Source organism: Ranitomeya imitator, chromosome 2, assembly GCF_032444005.1.
Source record: "Ranitomeya imitator isolate aRanImi1 chromosome 2, aRanImi1.pri, whole genome shotgun sequence".
In the NCBI taxonomy this organism is placed as follows: Eukaryota; Metazoa; Chordata; class Amphibia; order Anura; family Dendrobatidae; genus Ranitomeya; species Ranitomeya imitator.
Window position 1 is genome coordinate 365,244,272 of NC_091283.1, and position 18,255 is coordinate 365,262,526.

Below are 18,255 nucleotides of genomic sequence, written 5' to 3' on the forward strand. Positions count from 1 at the left end.
ACTGTTCGAAAAATCATGAGATGCTTCTCTAATTTGTGTAATTAACAGCACCTGTAACTTACCTGTGGCACCTAACAGGTGTTGACAATAACTAAATCACACTTGCAGCCAGTTGACATGGATTAAAGTTGACTCAACCTCTGTCCTGTGTCCTTGGGTGTACCACATTGAGCATGGAGAAAAGAAAGAAGACCAAAGAACTGTCTGAGGACTTGAGAAACCAAATTGTGAGGAAGCATGAGCAATCTCAAGGCTACATGTCCATCTCCAAAGACCTGAATGTTCCTGTGTCTACCGTGCGCAGTGTCATCAAGAAGTTTAAAGCCCATGGCTGTTGTGAATTCTGTGGCAGAGCTCCCTCCTGTGGTCACAAGTGGTACTTCGGCTGATTCTCTCTGTGAGCTTCCGTTGGTGGAGGGAAGTGGTACTGCGGCTTCTGAGTTTCCTCCCTCAGGTGATGTGGTGAGGTCGTTAGGTGCTGCTCTACTTAACTCCACCTAGTGCTTTGATCCTGGCTTCCTGTCAATGTTCCAGTATTGGACTTGTTTTCCTCCTGGATCGTTCCTGTGGCCTGCTGCTCTGCATAGCTAAGTTTTCCTTTGCTAGTTTGTTTGCTTTTCTTCTGTCCAGCTTATCTATTTGTTTTGCTGGAAGCTCTGGGACGCAGAGGGTGTACCTCTGTGCCGTTAGTTCGGTACGGAGGCTCTTTTTGCCCCCTTTGCGTGGTTTTTAGGGTTTTGTGTTGAACGCAAAGTTACCTTTCCTATCCTCGCTCTGTTCAGAAAGTCAGCCTCACTTTGCTAAATCTATTTCATCTCTACGTTTGTCTTTTCATCTTAACTCACAGTCATTATATGTGGGGGGCTGCCTTTTCCTTTGGGGTATTTCTCTGAGGCAAGGTAGGCTTATTTTCTATCTTCAGGCTAGCTAGTTTCTCAGGCTGTGCCGAGTTGCATAGGGAGCGTTAGGCGCAATCCACGGCTGCCTCTAGTGTTGTTGGAGAGGATCAGGGATTGCGGTCAACAGAGTTCCCACGTCTCAGAGCTCGTTCTATGTTTTTGGGTTAGGCTGGGTTCCCATTGCGTTATGGGACCGCGTTAAACGGACAGCGTTGCACGGCGAAATTAACGCCGTGCAACGCGGCCGTTAACGCGCCCATTCACGCTAATGGGAACGCGCTCCACTAGCGCGTGCCATGTTCGGCACGCGCTAGCGACGCGCCGGTGATTCCTGGCGCGCGAGGCGCGCCCGCGGTCCGTTCCCCGCTCTCGCAGATCGGGGATCTGCGAGAGCGGGGACGTTACCGCGACCCCGACCGCAGCCCCATAGAAAACATTGCGTTAGCGCAATCCGCTAGCGCTAGCGCTAAACGGATTGCACTAACGCAATGTGACCCTAGCCTTATTGTCAGATCACTGTATGTGCTCTGACCTCTATGTCCACTGTGGTACTGAATTGCCTAAACATAACAGTACAGGAAGCCAAAGTACTAATGATTCTCAATAGAGGGAAAAAAGAAGTTCTGAGACCATTTTTTTTTCTCTGCACTGTGTTTTGCCTTTTTTTCCCCTAGACATTTGGGTGGTTCAGGACACAGGTGTAGCAATGGACATTAGAAGTCTGTCTTCATGTGTGGATCAGCTCTCGGCAAGAGTACAAAAGATTCAAGACACTATTGATCAGAAATCTATGTTAGAACCAAGAATTCCTATTCCTGATTTGTTTTTTGGAGATAGAACTAAGTTTCTGAGTTTCAAAAATAATTGTAAACTATTTCTGGCCTTGAAACCTCGCTCCTCTGGTGATCCAGTTCAACAGGTTTTGATCATTATTTCTTTTTTGCGTGGCGACCCTCAGGACTGGGTATTTTCTCTTGCGCCAGGAGATCCTGCATTAAGTAATATCGATGCGTTTTTCCTGGCGCTCGGATTGCTGTACGATGAACCTAATTCAGTGGATCAGGCAGAAAATAATTTGCTGGCTCTTTGTCAGGGTCAGGATGAGATAGAGTTATATTGTCAGAAATTTAGAAAGTGGTCCGTGCTCACTCAGTGGAATGAAGGTGCGCTGGCAGCTATGTTCAGAAAGGGTCTCTCTGAAGCCCTTAAGGATGTCATGGTGGGATTTCCTATGCCTGCTGGTTTGAATGAGTCTATGTCTTTGGCCATTCAGATTGGTCGACGCTTGCGTGAGCGTAAATCTGTGCAACATTTGGCGGTATTACCTGAGCTTAAACCTGAGCCTATGCAGTGCGATAGGACTTTGACCAGAGTTGAACGGCAAGAACACAGACGTCTGAATGGGCTGTGTTTCTACTGTGGTGAATCCACTCATGCTATCTCTGATTGTCCTAAGCGCACTAAGCGGTTCGCTAGGTTTGCCACCATTGGTACAGTACAGTCAAAATTTCTTCTGTCCGTTACCTTGATCTGCTCTTTGTCATCGTATTCTGTCATGGCATTAGTGGATTCAGGCGTTGCCCTGAATTTGATGGACTTGGAGTATGCTAAGCGTTGTGGGTTTTTCTTGGAGCCCTTGCAGTGTCCTATTCCATTGAGAGGAATTGATGCTACGCCTTTGGCCAAGAATAAGCCTCAGTACTGGACCCAGCTGACCATGTGCATGGCTCCTGCACATCAGGAGGTTATTCGCTTTCTGGTGTTGCATAATCTGCATGATGTGGTCGTGTTGGGGTTGCCATGGCTACAAGTCCATAATCCAGTATTAGATTGGAAATCCATGTCGGTGTCCAGCTGGGGTTGTCAGGGGGTACATGGTGATGTTCCATTTCTGTCAATTTCGTCATCCACCCCTTCTGAGGTTCCAGAGTTCTTGTCTGATTACCGGGATGTATTTGATGATCCCAAGTCCGATGCCCTACCTCCGCATAGGGATTGTGATTGTGCTATCAATTTGATTCCTGGTAGTAAGTTCCCAAAAGGCCGATTGTTTAATTTATCTGTGCCTGAGCACGCCGCTATGCGCAGTTATGTGAAGGAGTCCCTGGAGAAGGGGCATATTCGCCCGTCATCGTCGCCATTAGGAGCAGGGTTCTTTTTTGTAGCCAAGAAGGATGGTTCGCTGAGACCTTGTATAGATTACCGCCTTCTAAATAAGATCACGGTTAAATTTCAGTACCCCTTGCCGTTGTTATCTGATTTGTTTGCTCGGATTAAGGGGGCTAGTTGGTTCACCAAGATAGATCTTCGTGGTGCGTATAATCTTGTGCGAATTAAGCGAGGCGACGAATAGAAAACTGCATTTAATACGCCCGAGGGTCATTTTGAGTATCTAGTAATGCCATTCGGACTTGCCAATGCTCCATCAGTGTTTCAGTCCTTTATGCATGACATCTTCCGAGAGTACCTGGATAAATTCCTGATTGTGTACTTGGATGACATTTTGATCTTCTCGGATGATTGGGAGTCTCATGTGAAGCAGGTCAGAACGGTTTTTCAGGTCCTGCGTTCTAATTCTTTGTTTGTGAAGGGATCAAAGTGTCTCTTTGGTGTGCAGAAGGTTTCATTTTTGGGGTTCATCTTTTCCCCTTCTACTATCGAGATGGATCCTGTTAAGGTCCAAGCCATCCATGATTGGACTCAGCCGACATCTCTGAAAAGTCTGCAAAAGTTCCTGGGCTTTGCTAATTTTTATCGTCGCTTCATCTGCAATTTTTCTAGTATTGCTAAACCATTGACCGATTTGACCAAGAAGGGTGCTGATGTGGTCAATTGGTCTTCTGCTGCTGTGGAAGCTTTTCAAGAGTTGAAGCATCGTTTTTCTTCTGCCCCTGTGTTGTGTCAACCAGATGTTTCGCTTCCGTTCCAGGTCGAGGTTGATGCTTCTGAGATTGGAGCAGGGGCTGTTTTGTCGCAGAGAGGTTCTGATTGCTCAGTGATGAAACCGTGCGCCTTCTTTTCCAGGAAGTTTTCGCCTGCTGAGCGAAATTATGATGTGGGCAACCGAGAGTTGCTGGCCATGAAGTGGGCATTCGAGGAGTGGCGTCATTGGCTTGAAGGAGCTAAGCATCGCGTGGTGGTATTGACTGATCATAAGAACTTGACTTATCTCGAGTCTGCCAAGCGGTTGAATCCTAGACAGGCTCGTTGGTCGCTGTTTTTTGCCCGTTTTGACTTTGTGATTTCGTACCTTCCGGGCTCTAAAAATGTGAAGGCGGATGCTCTGTCTAGGAGTTTTGTGCCCGACTCTCCGGGTTTGTCTGAGCCGGCGGGTATCCTCAAGGAAGGAGTAATTGTGTCTGCCATCTCCCCTGATTTGCGGCGAGTGCTGCAAAAATTTCAGGCTAATAAACCTGATCGTTGTCCAGCGGAGAAACTGTTTGTCCCTGATAGGTGGACGAATAAAGTTATCTCTGAGGTTCATTGTTCGGTCTTGGCTGGTCATCCTGGAATCCTTGGTACCAGAGAGTTAGTGGCTAGATCCTTTTGGTGGCCATCTCTGTCGCGGGATGTGCGTACTTTTGTGCAGTCCTGTGGGATTTGTGCTCGGGCTAAGCCCTGCTGTTCTCGTGCCAGTGGGTTGCTTTTGCCCTTGCCAGTCCCGAAGAGGCCTTGGACACATATCTCTATGGATTTTATTTCAGATCTTCCCGTTTCTCAAAAGATGTCAGTCATTTGGGTGGTCTGTGATCGCTTTTCTAAGATGGTCCATTTGGTACCCTTGTCTAAATTGCCTTCCTCCTCTGATTTGGTGCCATTGTTCTTCCAGCATGTGGTTCGTTTACATGGCATTCCAGAGAATATCGTTTCTGACAGAGGTTCCCAGTTTGTTTCGAGGTTTTGGCGAGCTTTTTGTGGTAGGATGGGCATTGACTTGTCTTTTTCCTCGGCTTTCCATCCTCAGACTAATGGCCAGACCGAACGAACCAATCAGACCTTGGAAACATATCTGAGATGTTTTGTTTCTGCTGATCAGGATGATTGGGTGTCCTTTTTGCCTTTGGCTGAGTTCGCCCTTAATAATCGTGCCAGCTCGGCTACCTTGGTTTCGCCATTTTTCTGCAACTCTGGGTTCCATCCTCGTTTCTCGTCAGGACAGGTTGAGTCTTCGGACTGTCCTGGTGTGGATACTGTGGTGGACAGGTTGCAGCAGATTTGGACTCAGGTAGTGGACAATTTGACCTTGTCCCAGGAGAAGGCTCAACGTTTTGCTAATCGCAGACGCTGTGTGGGTCCCCGACTTCGTGTTGGGGATCTGGTTTGGTTATCTTCTCGTCATATTCCTATGAAGGTTTCCTCTCCTAACTTTAAACCTCGTTTCATTGGTCCGTATAGGATTTCTGAGGTTCTTAATCCTGTGTCTTTTCGTCTGACCCTTCCAGATTCTTTTTCCATACATAACGTTTTCCATAGGTCATTGTTGCGGAGATACGTGGCACCTATGGTTCCATCTGTTGACCCTCCTGCCCCGGTTTTGGTGGAGGGGGAGTTGGAGTATATTGTGGAGAAGATTTTGGATTCTCGTGTTTCAAGACGGAAACTCCAGTATCTGGTTAAGTGGAAGGGTTATGCTCAGGAAGATAATTCCTGGGTCTTTGCCTCTGATGTTCATGCTCCTGATCTTATTCGTGCCTTTCTTGTAGCTCATTCTGGTCGGCCTGGGGGCTCTGGTGAGGGTTCGGTGACCCCTCCTCAAGGGGGGGTACTGTTGTGAATTCTGTGGCAGAGCTCCCTCCTGTGGTCACAAGTGGTACTTTGGCTGATTCTCTCTGTGAGCTTCCGTTGGTGGAGGGAAGTGGTACTGCGGCTTCTGAGTTTCCTCCCTCAGGTGATGTGGTGAGGTCGTTAGGTGCTGCTCTACTTAACTCCACCTAGTGCTTTGATCCTGGCTTCCTGTCAATGTTCCAGTATTGGACTTGTTTTCCTCCTGGATCGTTCCTGTGGCCTGCTGCTCTGCATAGCTAAGTTTTCCTTTGCTAGTTTGTTTGCTTTTCTTCTGTCCAGCTTATCTATTTGTTTTGCTGGAAGCTCTGGGACGCAGAGGGTGTACCTCCGTGCCGTTAGTTCGGTACGGAGGGTCTTTTTGCCCCCTTTGCGTGGTTTTTAGGGTTTTGTGTTGACCGCAAAGTTACCTTTCCTATCCTCGCTCTGTTCAGAAAGTCGGGCCTCACTTTGCTAAATCTATTTCATCTCTACGTTTGTCTTTTCATCTTAACTCACAGTCATTATATGTGGGGGGCTGCCTTTTCCTTTGGGGTATTTCTCTGAGGCAAGGTAGGCTTATTTTCTATCTTCAGGCTAGCTAGTTTCTCAGGCTGTGCCGAGTTGCATAGGGAGCGTTAGGCGCAATCCACGGCTGCCTCTAGTGTTGTTGGAGAGGATCAGGGATTGCGGTCAACAGAGTTCCCACGTCTCAGAGCTCGTTCTATGTTTTTTGGTTATTGTCAGATCACTGTATGTGCTCTGACCTCTATGTCCACTGTGGTACTGAATTGCCTAAACATAACACATGGCACTGTGGCTAATCTCCCTTGATGTGGATGGAAAAGAAAAATTGACAAGAGATTTCAACGCAAGATTGTGCGGATGTTGGATAAAGAACTTCGACTAACATCCAAACAAGATCAAGCTGCCCTGCAGTCCGAGGGTACAACAGTCAACCCATACTATCCATCGGCGTCTGAATGAAAAGGGACTGTATGGTAGGAGACCCAGGAAGACCCCACTTCTTACCCCGAGACATAAAAAAGCCAGGCTGGAGTTTGCCAAAACTTACCTGAAAAAGCCTAAAACGTTTTGGAAGAATGTTCTCTGGTCAGATGAGACAAAAGTAGAGCTTTTTGGGCAAAGGCATCAACATAGAGTGTACAGGAGAAAAAAAGAGGCATTCAAAGAAAAGAACACGGTCCCTACAGTCAAACATGGCGGAGGATCCCTGATGTTTTGGGGTTGCTTTGCTGCCTCTGGCACTGGACTGCTTGACCGTGTGCATGGCATTATGAAGTCTGAAGACTACCAACAAATTTTGCAGCATAATGTAGGGCCCAGTGTGAGAAAGCTGGGTCTCCCTCAGTGGTCATGGGTCTTCCAGCTGGACAATGACCCAAAACACACTTTCAAAAAGCACTAGAAAATGGTTTGAGAGAAAGCACTGGAGACTTCTAAGGTGGCCAGCAATGAGACCAGACCTGAATCCCATAGAACACCTGTGGGGATATCTAAAAATGGCAGTTTGGAGAAGGCACCCTTCAAATATCAGGGACCTGGAGCAGTTTGCCAAAGAAGAATGGTCTAAAATTCCAGCAGAGCATTGTAAGAAACTCATTAATGGTTACCGGAAGCGGTTGGTCGCAGTTATTTTGGCTAAAGGCTGTGCAACCAAGTATTAGGCTGAGGGTGCCAATACTTTTGTCTGGCCCATTTTTGGAGTTTTGTGTGAAATGATCAATGTTTTGCTTTTTGCTTCATTCTCTTTTGTGTTTTTTAATTTAAGACAAATTAAATGAAGATAATAATACCAAAGAATTTGCGATTGCAGTCATTTTCAGGTAGAAACTGAGTATTATCTGACAGAATTGCAGAGGTGTCAATACTTTTGGCCATGACTGTATACATTATATACAGAGCTCCTGTGTATAATACCACCAGTGATCTCTGTATTACCTCTACACAGACATTTCATACTAAGTACAGATCTCCTGTGAATACTGGCATTTATGGTGATAATATTGTGTTTTTTGTTTTTTTTTTATTACTGATTAGTATTGTAGTATTCAGTCACTATGTGGTGGTAATATATGGTCTGGAAATGGTGTTGCGGTATTTGTCCCTTGTATGTGCTATTTGGTCACCAAGTGGTGGTAATATGTAGTCTTGACATGGTGCGGTGGCATTTGTGCCTTGTATGTGATATTATTCGATCACAGAGGTTGTAATTTGTGGTGTGGTCATGGTGCTGTGGTATTTGTTCCTTGTATGTGATATTGGTCATTTAAAAAATTTAAAAATAAATCGAAATATACCTAAATTGTATTTCATATTTTAACAAATATTTAATAGATTACAGTAGAGTAGGGCCCGGCCATTTTTCTGGAATAATCTGGTTCAGGTATATCATGATCCCGGTCACATGACCCCCGTCACATGACCGGGAGGTCCACAGTGTCTGAACAGCCTGGGGCCCTGGCTACCCTTAAGGTACCTTCACACTAAACGATATCGCTAGCGATCCGTGACGTTGCAGCGTCCTGGCTAGCGATATCATTCAGTGTGACACGCAGCAGCGATCAGGATCCTGCTGTGATGTCGCTGGTCGGGGCTAGAAGGCCAGAACTTTATTTGGTCGCTGGCTCTCCCGCTGACATCGCTGAATCGGCGTGTGTGACGCCGATTCAGCAATGTCTTCGCTGGTAACCAGGGTAAACATCGGGTTACTAAGCGCAGGGCCGCGCTTAGTAACCCGATGTTTACCCTGGTTACCATCGTAAAAGTTAAAAAAACAAACACTACATACTTACCTACCGCTGTCTGTTCCCAGTGCTCTGCTTCTCTGCTCTGGCTGTGAGCACAGCGGCCGGAAAGCAGAGCGGTGACGTCACCGCTGTGCTTTCCGGCTGCCCGGCGCTCACAGCCAGAGCAGAGAAGCAGAGCGCCGGGGACAGACAGCGGTAGGTAAGTATGTAGTGTTTGTTTTTTTAACTTTTACGATGGTAACCAGGGTAAACATCGGGTTACTAAGCGCGGCCCTGCGCTTAGTAACCCAATGTTTACCCTGGTTACCGGCATCATTGGTCGCTGGAGAGCTGTCTGTGTGACAGCTCTCTAGCGACCAAACAGTGACGCTGCAGCGATCGACATCGTCGGTATCGCTGCAGCGTCGCTGTGTGTGAAGGTACCTTTAATCCACCCCTGCTCGAAATGATGCTGTGCGGCCAAGCCAATCACTGCACAACCACAACAAAGATGGCTGCGGCGTTTCAGGGCCTGGCAGACAATCCCTGCACCGTGATTGGGTCTCTAAAGTCCGCCAAAAACGCTGGGTGGAGACACCAATTACCGCCGAATAATCCTGGAAATGCTTGCTGCTCACCGAGTACACCGAGCATAGTGATACTCGGGCGAGTAACGAGTAATGGCGAGCACATTCACTCATCACTAGTCACCATATTTAATTGCATCCTGTGTGATAGACTCTGCTTAGCCCTGTGTCTATTCCCCTCGTAAGGTATACACTACACAGAGCTGCATATCTATCAGGGCATGACACAGTCCATGTATTAAATCCCAGTGAATTATATAGTCCGTGTATGTAATCCCATCCTGTTTTGTACTCTTCTGAACCCTGTGTCTAATCCCATCAAATGTGATACACTACACTGAGCCCAGTATCTAAACCCAGCGTGTGATACAGCGAGCAGCACCAACTAACAGAATCGGTGCTGCCAGCCAACCTCAGTGACTGTCTACATCTCGGTATCACCTTGCAGTCACCAGTAATGTCTCTGCGCTGTGATTTTAAACTTTATCCTCCTTTATCCTTTTACAAACGCCAAGAAGGGGAGGAGTGATATCAGCCATGCATGGGCAAATCCCATCCACATTTACAGCAGTCGTAGTGCGAGACAGCAGTAGACTAGGTTTTCATGTGCCATAAATGTGCAACACCCTGCTGTGACCTGTGATGCATCTGGGATCTGAAGCTCAGAGAGATTAGCTTATCACGGGTCCTCTTTGGACATGACTGGTACAGGTTTATTGATTTTTATGGTACAGAATGGATTAAGAGTTCCTGGTTTAAATCTGTTGAGATTCCATTTGGCTTTTTGTCTCAGCTGCTGATCTTTGAGACCACTCCCCTTCAATATTTAATCCCACTCCTGACTTCCTCTCATGCCAGTAATAGAGTTTCTATCCAGAGCCTGACTTCTCTGGAGAAAGGTGTTAATGGAGAAGCTGTTGTGTCTTCCATTGAAGCTGTGGAGTTCTATTTGTGTGTTTTCCCCTGCTTGTCTCCTTCCCTGTTTTGTCTTGTCATAGTAGTAAGACCAGTGTCTTGCTGCCCATCTCATTATCCAGGGCAGAGCCCAGGGTCACCGACTGTGCATGGGGGGAAGGACCCGTTTAGGGTGATAGGGAGCGCAGGGTTCAGTATTCAGTGCCGAGTCAGCATCTTCCCCTCTCCCCATCATCAGGGCCCTCCCTTTCCTGTTTGCGCCACTCCCCATGCATCTCTCTACTCTGGCATAACATTATTGTTGGTCCCATTTTCCCAAGATCCCAACATGGATGCGGTTGCAACTCTTGCAATACAAATGCAGACTGTGTCTCTAGAATTAGAAGATCTGTGGTTATTAGTTATGGAACAGCAGCAACAGACCTCCAGGTCTGGTGGTCTCGTCTGTCAACCTGCCTGAACCCAAACAGTGGGACAAGTTTGCGCTGTTTAAGCCTGTAAACTTTTTTTCAGGCTGCACCCTCGTTCTTCTGCTAATGAAGAACAGCGGGTAAAGATTGTGATTTCCTTACTTCAATGGAATCCTCAATCCTGGGCCTTTTCCCTTCCGGCATCCTCTGTTGGAAAAAGTCTTCATTCCCTGCAGCCGTGGACTCTAGTCTATAACCAGCTTCTCACAATGGCCACATTGTTTCTCTAGAATGTTTCTGGGGAAAAGTGGCTGACAGCGTATATACAGTCATGCCCCTGCATTGCTACACAATTCCTATGGGCAACTTGTGAGCAGGTCATACTTGGGTACTACCCTTGTAAGGGCAGGAGCAATGCAGGCGAATGACAAGGAGTATTAGGGGAAAAGAGTAACTTCAACTTCCACCCTCCCCTGTAATCATTGTTCCTCTCCTGCTCCTATCTTGTGCACCTGACAGGGAAAGAAAACTGTGTTGGTGAGATCAAACCAAATTTTTATACGAGCACTGGTTACTTTGACCACTAGCACTTTATGTATTGTCTTGGTTATTATGTATATATGTTAGCCTTGTAGATTTTACAGTACTAATTAAAGGTTTATATTTTATTTAATTTCTCACCTTGCTATAGTCTACTGTACTTGTTGGAAGGAATAGAGACCAGTTATACCCACAACACTCTTCCTGGGTCCTTCCTCTGTGCACAGTCTAACTAATCAGAGTCCTCTAATGATGATACTGGTGCTGATGCTGAACTATCATACTAACAGTCCTTCTAAGGGTTAATACTGTGCTTTGCTGTTTGTATCAGATACATACTGCATTTAGCCTTGGGACAATGGAGGAGCAGGGAGAGGGACTGAATACAGCCTATAGGCAGGGCTTGTTATGATTTGTGTGAAAGTTGTTGGCTTGTGCGTTAGGGGTTAATTCGGTTGGCCTCTTTCTGGCTATAGGAGGACTTCACATATTATTTTCATGTATTTCGACCCATATAGACTCAACATCCTCATTCCCTCTGCTAATATCCTCCCTTAAAGTGGACTTTAGACAAGACTTTATAAAAAGACATACTCCTCTCCGATTTTTACGATCCTTTCTAAACAGACTGTAACCCTGTAAGTTAACTGCCCAGTCATAGCTTTCATCTAACCATGAGGATGTTGAGTCCATATGGGTCGAAATACATGGAGGGAAAAATAGTAACAAAATTCTCATTGGGGTCTGTTACAAACCCTCAAATATAACAGAAATCATGGAAAGTCTACTACTAAGGAAGATAGATGAAGCTGCAACCCATAATGAGGTCCTTGTTATGGGGGACTTTAACTACCTGGATATTAACTGGGAAACAGAGACCTGCAAAACCCATAAAGGCAACAGGTTTCTGCTAATAACCAAAATTATCTTTCACAATTGGAGCAGAATCCAACCAGAGGAGCAGCACTTTTAGACCTAATACTATCTAATAGACCTGACAGAATAACAAATCTGCAGGTGGTCGGGCATCTAGGAAATAGCGACCACAATATTGTACAGTTTCACCTGTCTTTCACTAGGGGGACTTGTCAGGGAGTCAAAAAAAACACTGAACTTTAGGAAGGCAAAGTTTGACCAGCTTAGAGATGCCCTTATTCTGGTTGACTGGGACAATGTCCTCAGAAATAAGAATACAAGTAATAAAAGGGAAATATTTAAGTACATCCTAAATAGGCACTGTAAGCGGTTTATACCTTGTGGGAATAAATGGACAAGAAATAGGAAAAACTTAATGTGGCTAAACAAAGAAGTAAGAGGGGCAATTAACAATAAAAAAAAGCATTTAAACTACTAAAGCAGGATGGCATCGTTGAAGTTCTAACAAACTATATAGAAAAAAATACTTTATCTAACAAACTAATTAAAGCTGCCAAAAAAAGAAACAGAGAAGCACATTGCTAAGGAGAGTAAAACTAATCCAAAACTGTTCTTTAACCATATCAATAGTAAAAGAATCATAAGTGAAAGTGTAGGCCCCTTAAAAAATTGTGAGGAAAGAATGGTTGTAGATGACGAGGAAAAAGCTAATATATTAAACACCTTCTCCACGGCATTCAAGGTGGAAAATAAAATGCTAGGTGAAATGCGGAGAGACAAAGAAAACCCAATATTAAGGGTCACCAATCTAACCCAAGAAGAGGTGCGAAACGGGCTAAATAAGATTAAAATAGATAAATCTCCAGGTATGGATGGCATACACGAGTACTAAGAGAACTAAGTAATGTAATAGACAAACCATTATTTCTTATATTTAGGGACTCTGTTGCGACGGGGTCTGTTCCACAGGACTTGCGCATAGCAAATGTGGTACCAATATTCAAAGAGGGCTCTAAAATTGAACCTGGAAATTATAGGCCAGTAAGTCTAACCTCTATTGTTGGTAAAAGAATTGAAGGGTTTCTGAGAGCTGTTGTTCTGGATTATCTCAATGAGAATAACCGTTAACTCCATATCAGCATGGGTTTATGAGGAATCGCTCCAGTCAAACCAATCTAATCAGCTTTTATGACGAGGTAAGCTAAAGACTGGACCATGGTGAGTCATTGGACGTGGTATATCTTGACTTTTCCAAAGTGTTTGATACCGTGCCACACAAGAGGTTGGTACACAAAATGAGAATGCTGGGTCTGGGGGAAAATGTGTGTAAATGGGTAAGTAACTGGCTTAGTGAAAGAAAGCAAAGGGTGGTTGTAAATTTTACGTACTCATGCACTGGTTAGAGTTACTTCACCATCGTATTAAACAGTGCAGGTTTTTTCCTTGCTAGCAGTTCAAGGGTTAATCTGTTCAGTTGAGGCTCCTGGAGATTTCCTTCCACTATTGCCTCAACTGTTCAATGTTGGCCACTTCCCTCTGCAATATATGCTGGCCACTGGCACTTAAGGATTACCAGTGTTAGTTCTAACTGCCTAGTTCTGGAGTTGGAGGTGTTGTCTTTGGTTGTAGTTGTTGTTTGAAGATTGTTCAGGAGATTATTACTTGGAGTTTTGTCTGTGTGCACATCCTCATTCTCTCCTATTTAGTTTATACCTTCAGGTCCCTGTGTCCAACTCTGTTGTTTGGTGAGTGTATTTGTTTATCTAGTTAGTGAGTTCCTATGCACTTCAATTTCCACATCCCTGGGTGGTGGATGGGACAGATAAGGGTTGATATAGGACCATAGCAAGGCACGTGAACCCGGCGTCTCCACCTTCAGGAGTAACCCGAGTGACAGGAAAAGACTAAGGCTCCCCTAGTTCTAGGGACCTGGTTAACACTCAACACCATCCTAATACACATCTTGCACAACAGATTTGAGGAGCCCAGGATTTGTCTTGATCCACAATCTTGCATCCAAAGTACAGCTCATTGGCTTTCATAATGAGAGCGTGTACACTCCGCAAATGTAACAAAAGGTATCGCTACTGTTCCGACACTGGCCAGAGATTTTATCTATATCAGATTGTACTGTACGGTAGTAGTTTAAAGCTGCTTAAGGTTGGAATAACTTGCAGTATCTTTGGAAGCAGATTTTAAAGCCTCTGCAGGCAGGTCCAGACATGCCTAGTCTGTAACAATTTGACTGAAATTTTGTAACTTTAATGAAATGACATGACAGCACATACCGCATATATTCGATTATAAGCCGAGATTTTTAGCCCATTTTTTTAGGCTGAAATTGCCCCTCTCGGCTTATACTTGAGTCATTGTCCAAGGGTGTCGGAGGGGGAGCTGCAGCTGTCCATCATACTCACCTGCTCCAGGCGCATCTCTGCTTCTCCGGCGCCTGCAGCTCTTCCTGTACTCAGCGGTCACGTGGTACCGCTCATTAAATTAATGAATATGACGTGACTCCACTCCCATAGGGGTGGATCCGCATATTCATTACTTTAATAAGCGGTACCAGTGACTGCTGAACACAGGAACAAGCTGCCGGTCCGGGACGATGGAGAAGCAGGGACTGCGCTTGGAGGGTGAGTATAACGAGGGAGGGTGAGCATTACGATATTCACCTGTCCCCGTTCCATCGCCGGGCTCCGTCTTCCGCGTTCTCTGGCTGTGACGTTCAGGTCAGAGGGCTCGAAGACGTAGTTAGTGCACGCCGCCCTCTGCTTGAACAGTCAGAGAGCCGGAAGACGGAGCGGTGTATGGTGGTGGAATGGGGATAGGTGAATATCACAAGTGCTGGGGGCCTGAGCGACGAGAGGTGAGTATGTCATTTTTTTTTCTTCATTGCAGCAGCAACAGCATATGGGGCATGATCTATGGAGCATCTAATGGGGCCATCAACCTTTATGCAGGATTGTATGGGGCATAATCTATGGAGCATATTATGGGGCCATCAACCTTTGTGCAGCATTACATGGGGCATAATCTATGGAGCATCTTATGGGGCCATCAACCTTTATGCAGGATTGTATGGGGCATAATCTACGGAGCATCTTATGGGGCCATCAAACTTTGTGCAGCATTATGTGGGGCATAATCTATGGAGCATCTTATGGGCCATCAACCTTTGTGCAGCATTATATGGGGCATAATATTCTATAGAGCATCTTAACGGGCCATCATTAACATTTTGTGCAGCATTATATGGGGCATATTTTTAATATGGAGCATCTTATGGGTCCCATCATGAACTTTATGGGGTTTATTTTGTATAGAACATCTTATGGGGCCCGTCATGAACTGTATGGAGCATTATATGGGACTCCTGATTCAATATGGATATTCAAAAACACTTAACCTACTGATGTTTCAATCAATTTTACTTTTATTGGTATCTATTTTGATTTTTGAAATTTACCAGTAGCTGCTGCATTTCCCACCCTAAGCTTATACTTGAGTCAATAAGTTTTCCAAGTTTTTTGTGGCAAAATTAGGGATCTCGGCTTATACTCGGGTTGGCTTATACTCGATTATATACTGTATATTGTGGGCAATACATGGACAGCCTGAAAATCTGAAATAAAAAAATGCTCGAACAGAAGATTTCAGAAAAACAGTACGTGATAGGAAAAAGTGTTCAGGAAGCAATAGCTTACTTGTCCAGTGTAATCTATCTATCTATCTATCTATCTATCTATCTATCTATCTATCTATCTATCTATCTATCTATCTATCTGTCTATCCCATAACTGCTTTTTGCATGTTGTTTACGCCCTGAATCTTTCTATCTTCTATATCCTTATGTAGCCTACCTATCTCTCCCTTTCCCTATGTAACTAATTAGCCAGAATAATTATATTCATTATATATTTTATTGGGTTGAACTTGTTTTTTATAGTAATACTGTTTTTCTGAAGTTGCCTTCACTGGAGAGATATTTTGAGCAGCTGCGATATATTATTTCACTTCTGCGCGCTCCCACCCTGGTCCTCTGCATATAGTAGGCAGCGCATGCACAGATTTAGAAACGAGATCGATATAGTGGAAATATGACTGCGAATGCGCCACTGCCGTCATAATTTTGATCACAGCAATTATAGCGCCGGCGCAATATTTAAAATAGGAATAGGGTCACTGACGGATCAGTAACCTGTATTCAAAAAGGGGGATGACTAAAGGACAATAGCACTTAGACTTGGTCCACAGGCCACGCTGGTGCACGAAGATATGATTACAGGAGAACTTCAAACACTAGTTAAACAAAAAGCACAAAACTGATTTCTTCACCACATATATAAGTTTAATCAGTATTACAACACCAGTATAATCATGTTTGTACTTTACTTTGCAAAATCCTTCTGACTGGTTCTCTTTAAGATGTACCGTATTTTTCGGATTATAAGAAAATGAGAGAAGAGATGGGGATGCGTCTTGCAATCCAAATGTAAATTACCCGGAGGGGGGCTGCTGCAGTGGAGCGGTATTCTAGGGGGCAGGATCACTGCTGCAGGAAGTTGGCAGCAAAGGCGTCAGGAGTGGGGCGATGCTGCGGGCCCCGGGCTGGGAGAAGGGGGTGTTCGGCAGTTGGAGACCCGCGTCACCTTTTCTCAAAATGTCGGCAGAGTCCCCATAGTTCTCATTGTTTCCATGGCAGTTTACTCCAAGAAAATGTCGACTCTCGGGAGATGATCACACAAGTTTCATCAATTCCAAAAAGGACAGAGCTGTGGTAGAAGAGGGGATCGCTGGTGGGGCCTAATGCAACTCATGTTTCAACCCATACTAGAAGAGCAAATATGACATCTACACGTTATATCTCCTCATACGTTTCCCCTTATTATCTTCAGTAATTGTATTATTACTCAGGGTTCCTTATGATTTTACATCAGCTCATCTTCTTCCCATTCAGGTCCTAGAATATCAGATCCTCTCAGTGGACATCTTCTATATAAGAACATTTTCCTGATTGACCAGTCAAGGATGGATAACGACAGGGACAAGATGGCGGAGAGGATATTACACCTCACCTTAGAGATCCTCTTCCGGCTTACTGGAGAGGTGAGAGATTCTGATGATGTCACCTTACATCATTCTTATCTATGGGAATAACAGATGGACAGAACTGGAGAGGTGAGGACTCTGGAAATGTCTGTAGTGAGATTTATTAATGTGTCTCTCCATAACCAGGATTACACAGTAGTGAAGAAGACCTCTACTAAGCGCTGTCAGGACCCTGTGTCTGAGGGATGGGGAGGATCCCTGAGCCCAATCACAGGGCCTCCATCTCACCCCCTGATACATGAGGACATCAATGACCAGAAGATCCTAGAACTCACCTACAAGATAATTGAGCTGCTGACTGGAGAGGTGACACTGTTGGGAATGCTGGGACATTATACAGTAACGCTATGAAGGGATTGGGGGGATGACTGTATCATTATATGTGTCAGGTTCCAATAAGGTTTCAGGATGTCGCCGTCTATTTCTCCATGGAGGAGTGTGAATATTTAGAAAGACACAAAGATCTGTACAAGGACATTATGATTGAGGTTCCCCAGCCCCTCACATCACCAGGTAACAGAAAAGACTAAATACACACAACCTATATCTGTATGTAAAGAATGAATTCAGTCCCTGTATGTGTTTCCTCCAGTTCCATCCAGTGAGAGGACAACACCAGAGAGATGTCCCCGTCCTCTTCTTCCACAGGACTGTAAACAAGAAAATCCCAATGTTCCTCAGGATCATCAGGTAGATGGAGAGAAGGTGTCATGAGATCTCCCCTATGATGTGTAGACGGCTGTGAAGGTCTTGTGCCCAGTCTTGTTTTATCCACCAGCATTATATGTTTTGTACTTGTGTAATGAGAATGGTGGAGATGGCAGGATTAGAACTGATCATAGATGTGACTTCTCCATCTGTCTGTCACTCTTACAATATTTTTTCAGGATAAAGATCTGAGACGTATTAATACTAAAGAGACATATGTGAGGAGTGATGAGTGGTGGTGTAAAGTGGAGATTTCTACAGATAGCTGCCCAGGTGAGTAACTACTAAATGTAGGAAAGTCACAGATTCTTTTCAGTCACTGGATGTGACTATCTTATCTTTGGTGTAGTCCGGTCATATCACTATCAAGCAGTCACTATTCTCCTGCTAACTGAAAACTTCCCCCATTACTTTGGGCATTAGAAGTCCTTCTGTTGGTGTGAGACCTGTTCTGGCCTGGAGAATACACCCTAGTACCTGGAATTAGAAGATTCTGACCCTTACCTTCCTAGATTTGTAACGTGCAAATCCAAATGACAGCATGCGTAGAATGTGCTGACAACATAGAAAATCATGTGAACAAAAATATAATCCTTATGGTGGGCCTAACTTTTATGACAAGACACCAGTCCAAGTCCTTTTTATTTATATGCTCAAAATGTAAACAGTGGACACATAAACATAAGAAATTAGAAAA

General features: G+C 44.8%; 1 protein-coding gene across 2 annotated transcripts in view; it reads left to right on the top strand.

The window, feature by feature from the left end:
- The window catches only part of LOC138663878 (zinc finger protein 665-like), a 93,615-nt gene that overhangs the window by 49,989 nt on the left and 25,371 nt on the right, over positions 1 to 18,255 (top strand). For both annotated transcript variants that reach the window (XM_069750243.1, XM_069750242.1), the window contains exons 2-6: positions 16,699 to 16,847; positions 16,977 to 17,156; positions 17,240 to 17,363; positions 17,443 to 17,540; positions 17,738 to 17,831. In XM_069750243.1, the coding sequence (XP_069606344.1) occupies positions 16,770 to 16,847; positions 16,977 to 17,156; positions 17,240 to 17,363; positions 17,443 to 17,540; positions 17,738 to 17,831 (574 nt within the window). In that variant the 5' untranslated portion in view covers positions 16,699 to 16,769. The remainder of the gene's footprint in view (positions 1 to 16,698; positions 16,848 to 16,976; positions 17,157 to 17,239; positions 17,364 to 17,442; positions 17,541 to 17,737; positions 17,832 to 18,255) is intronic.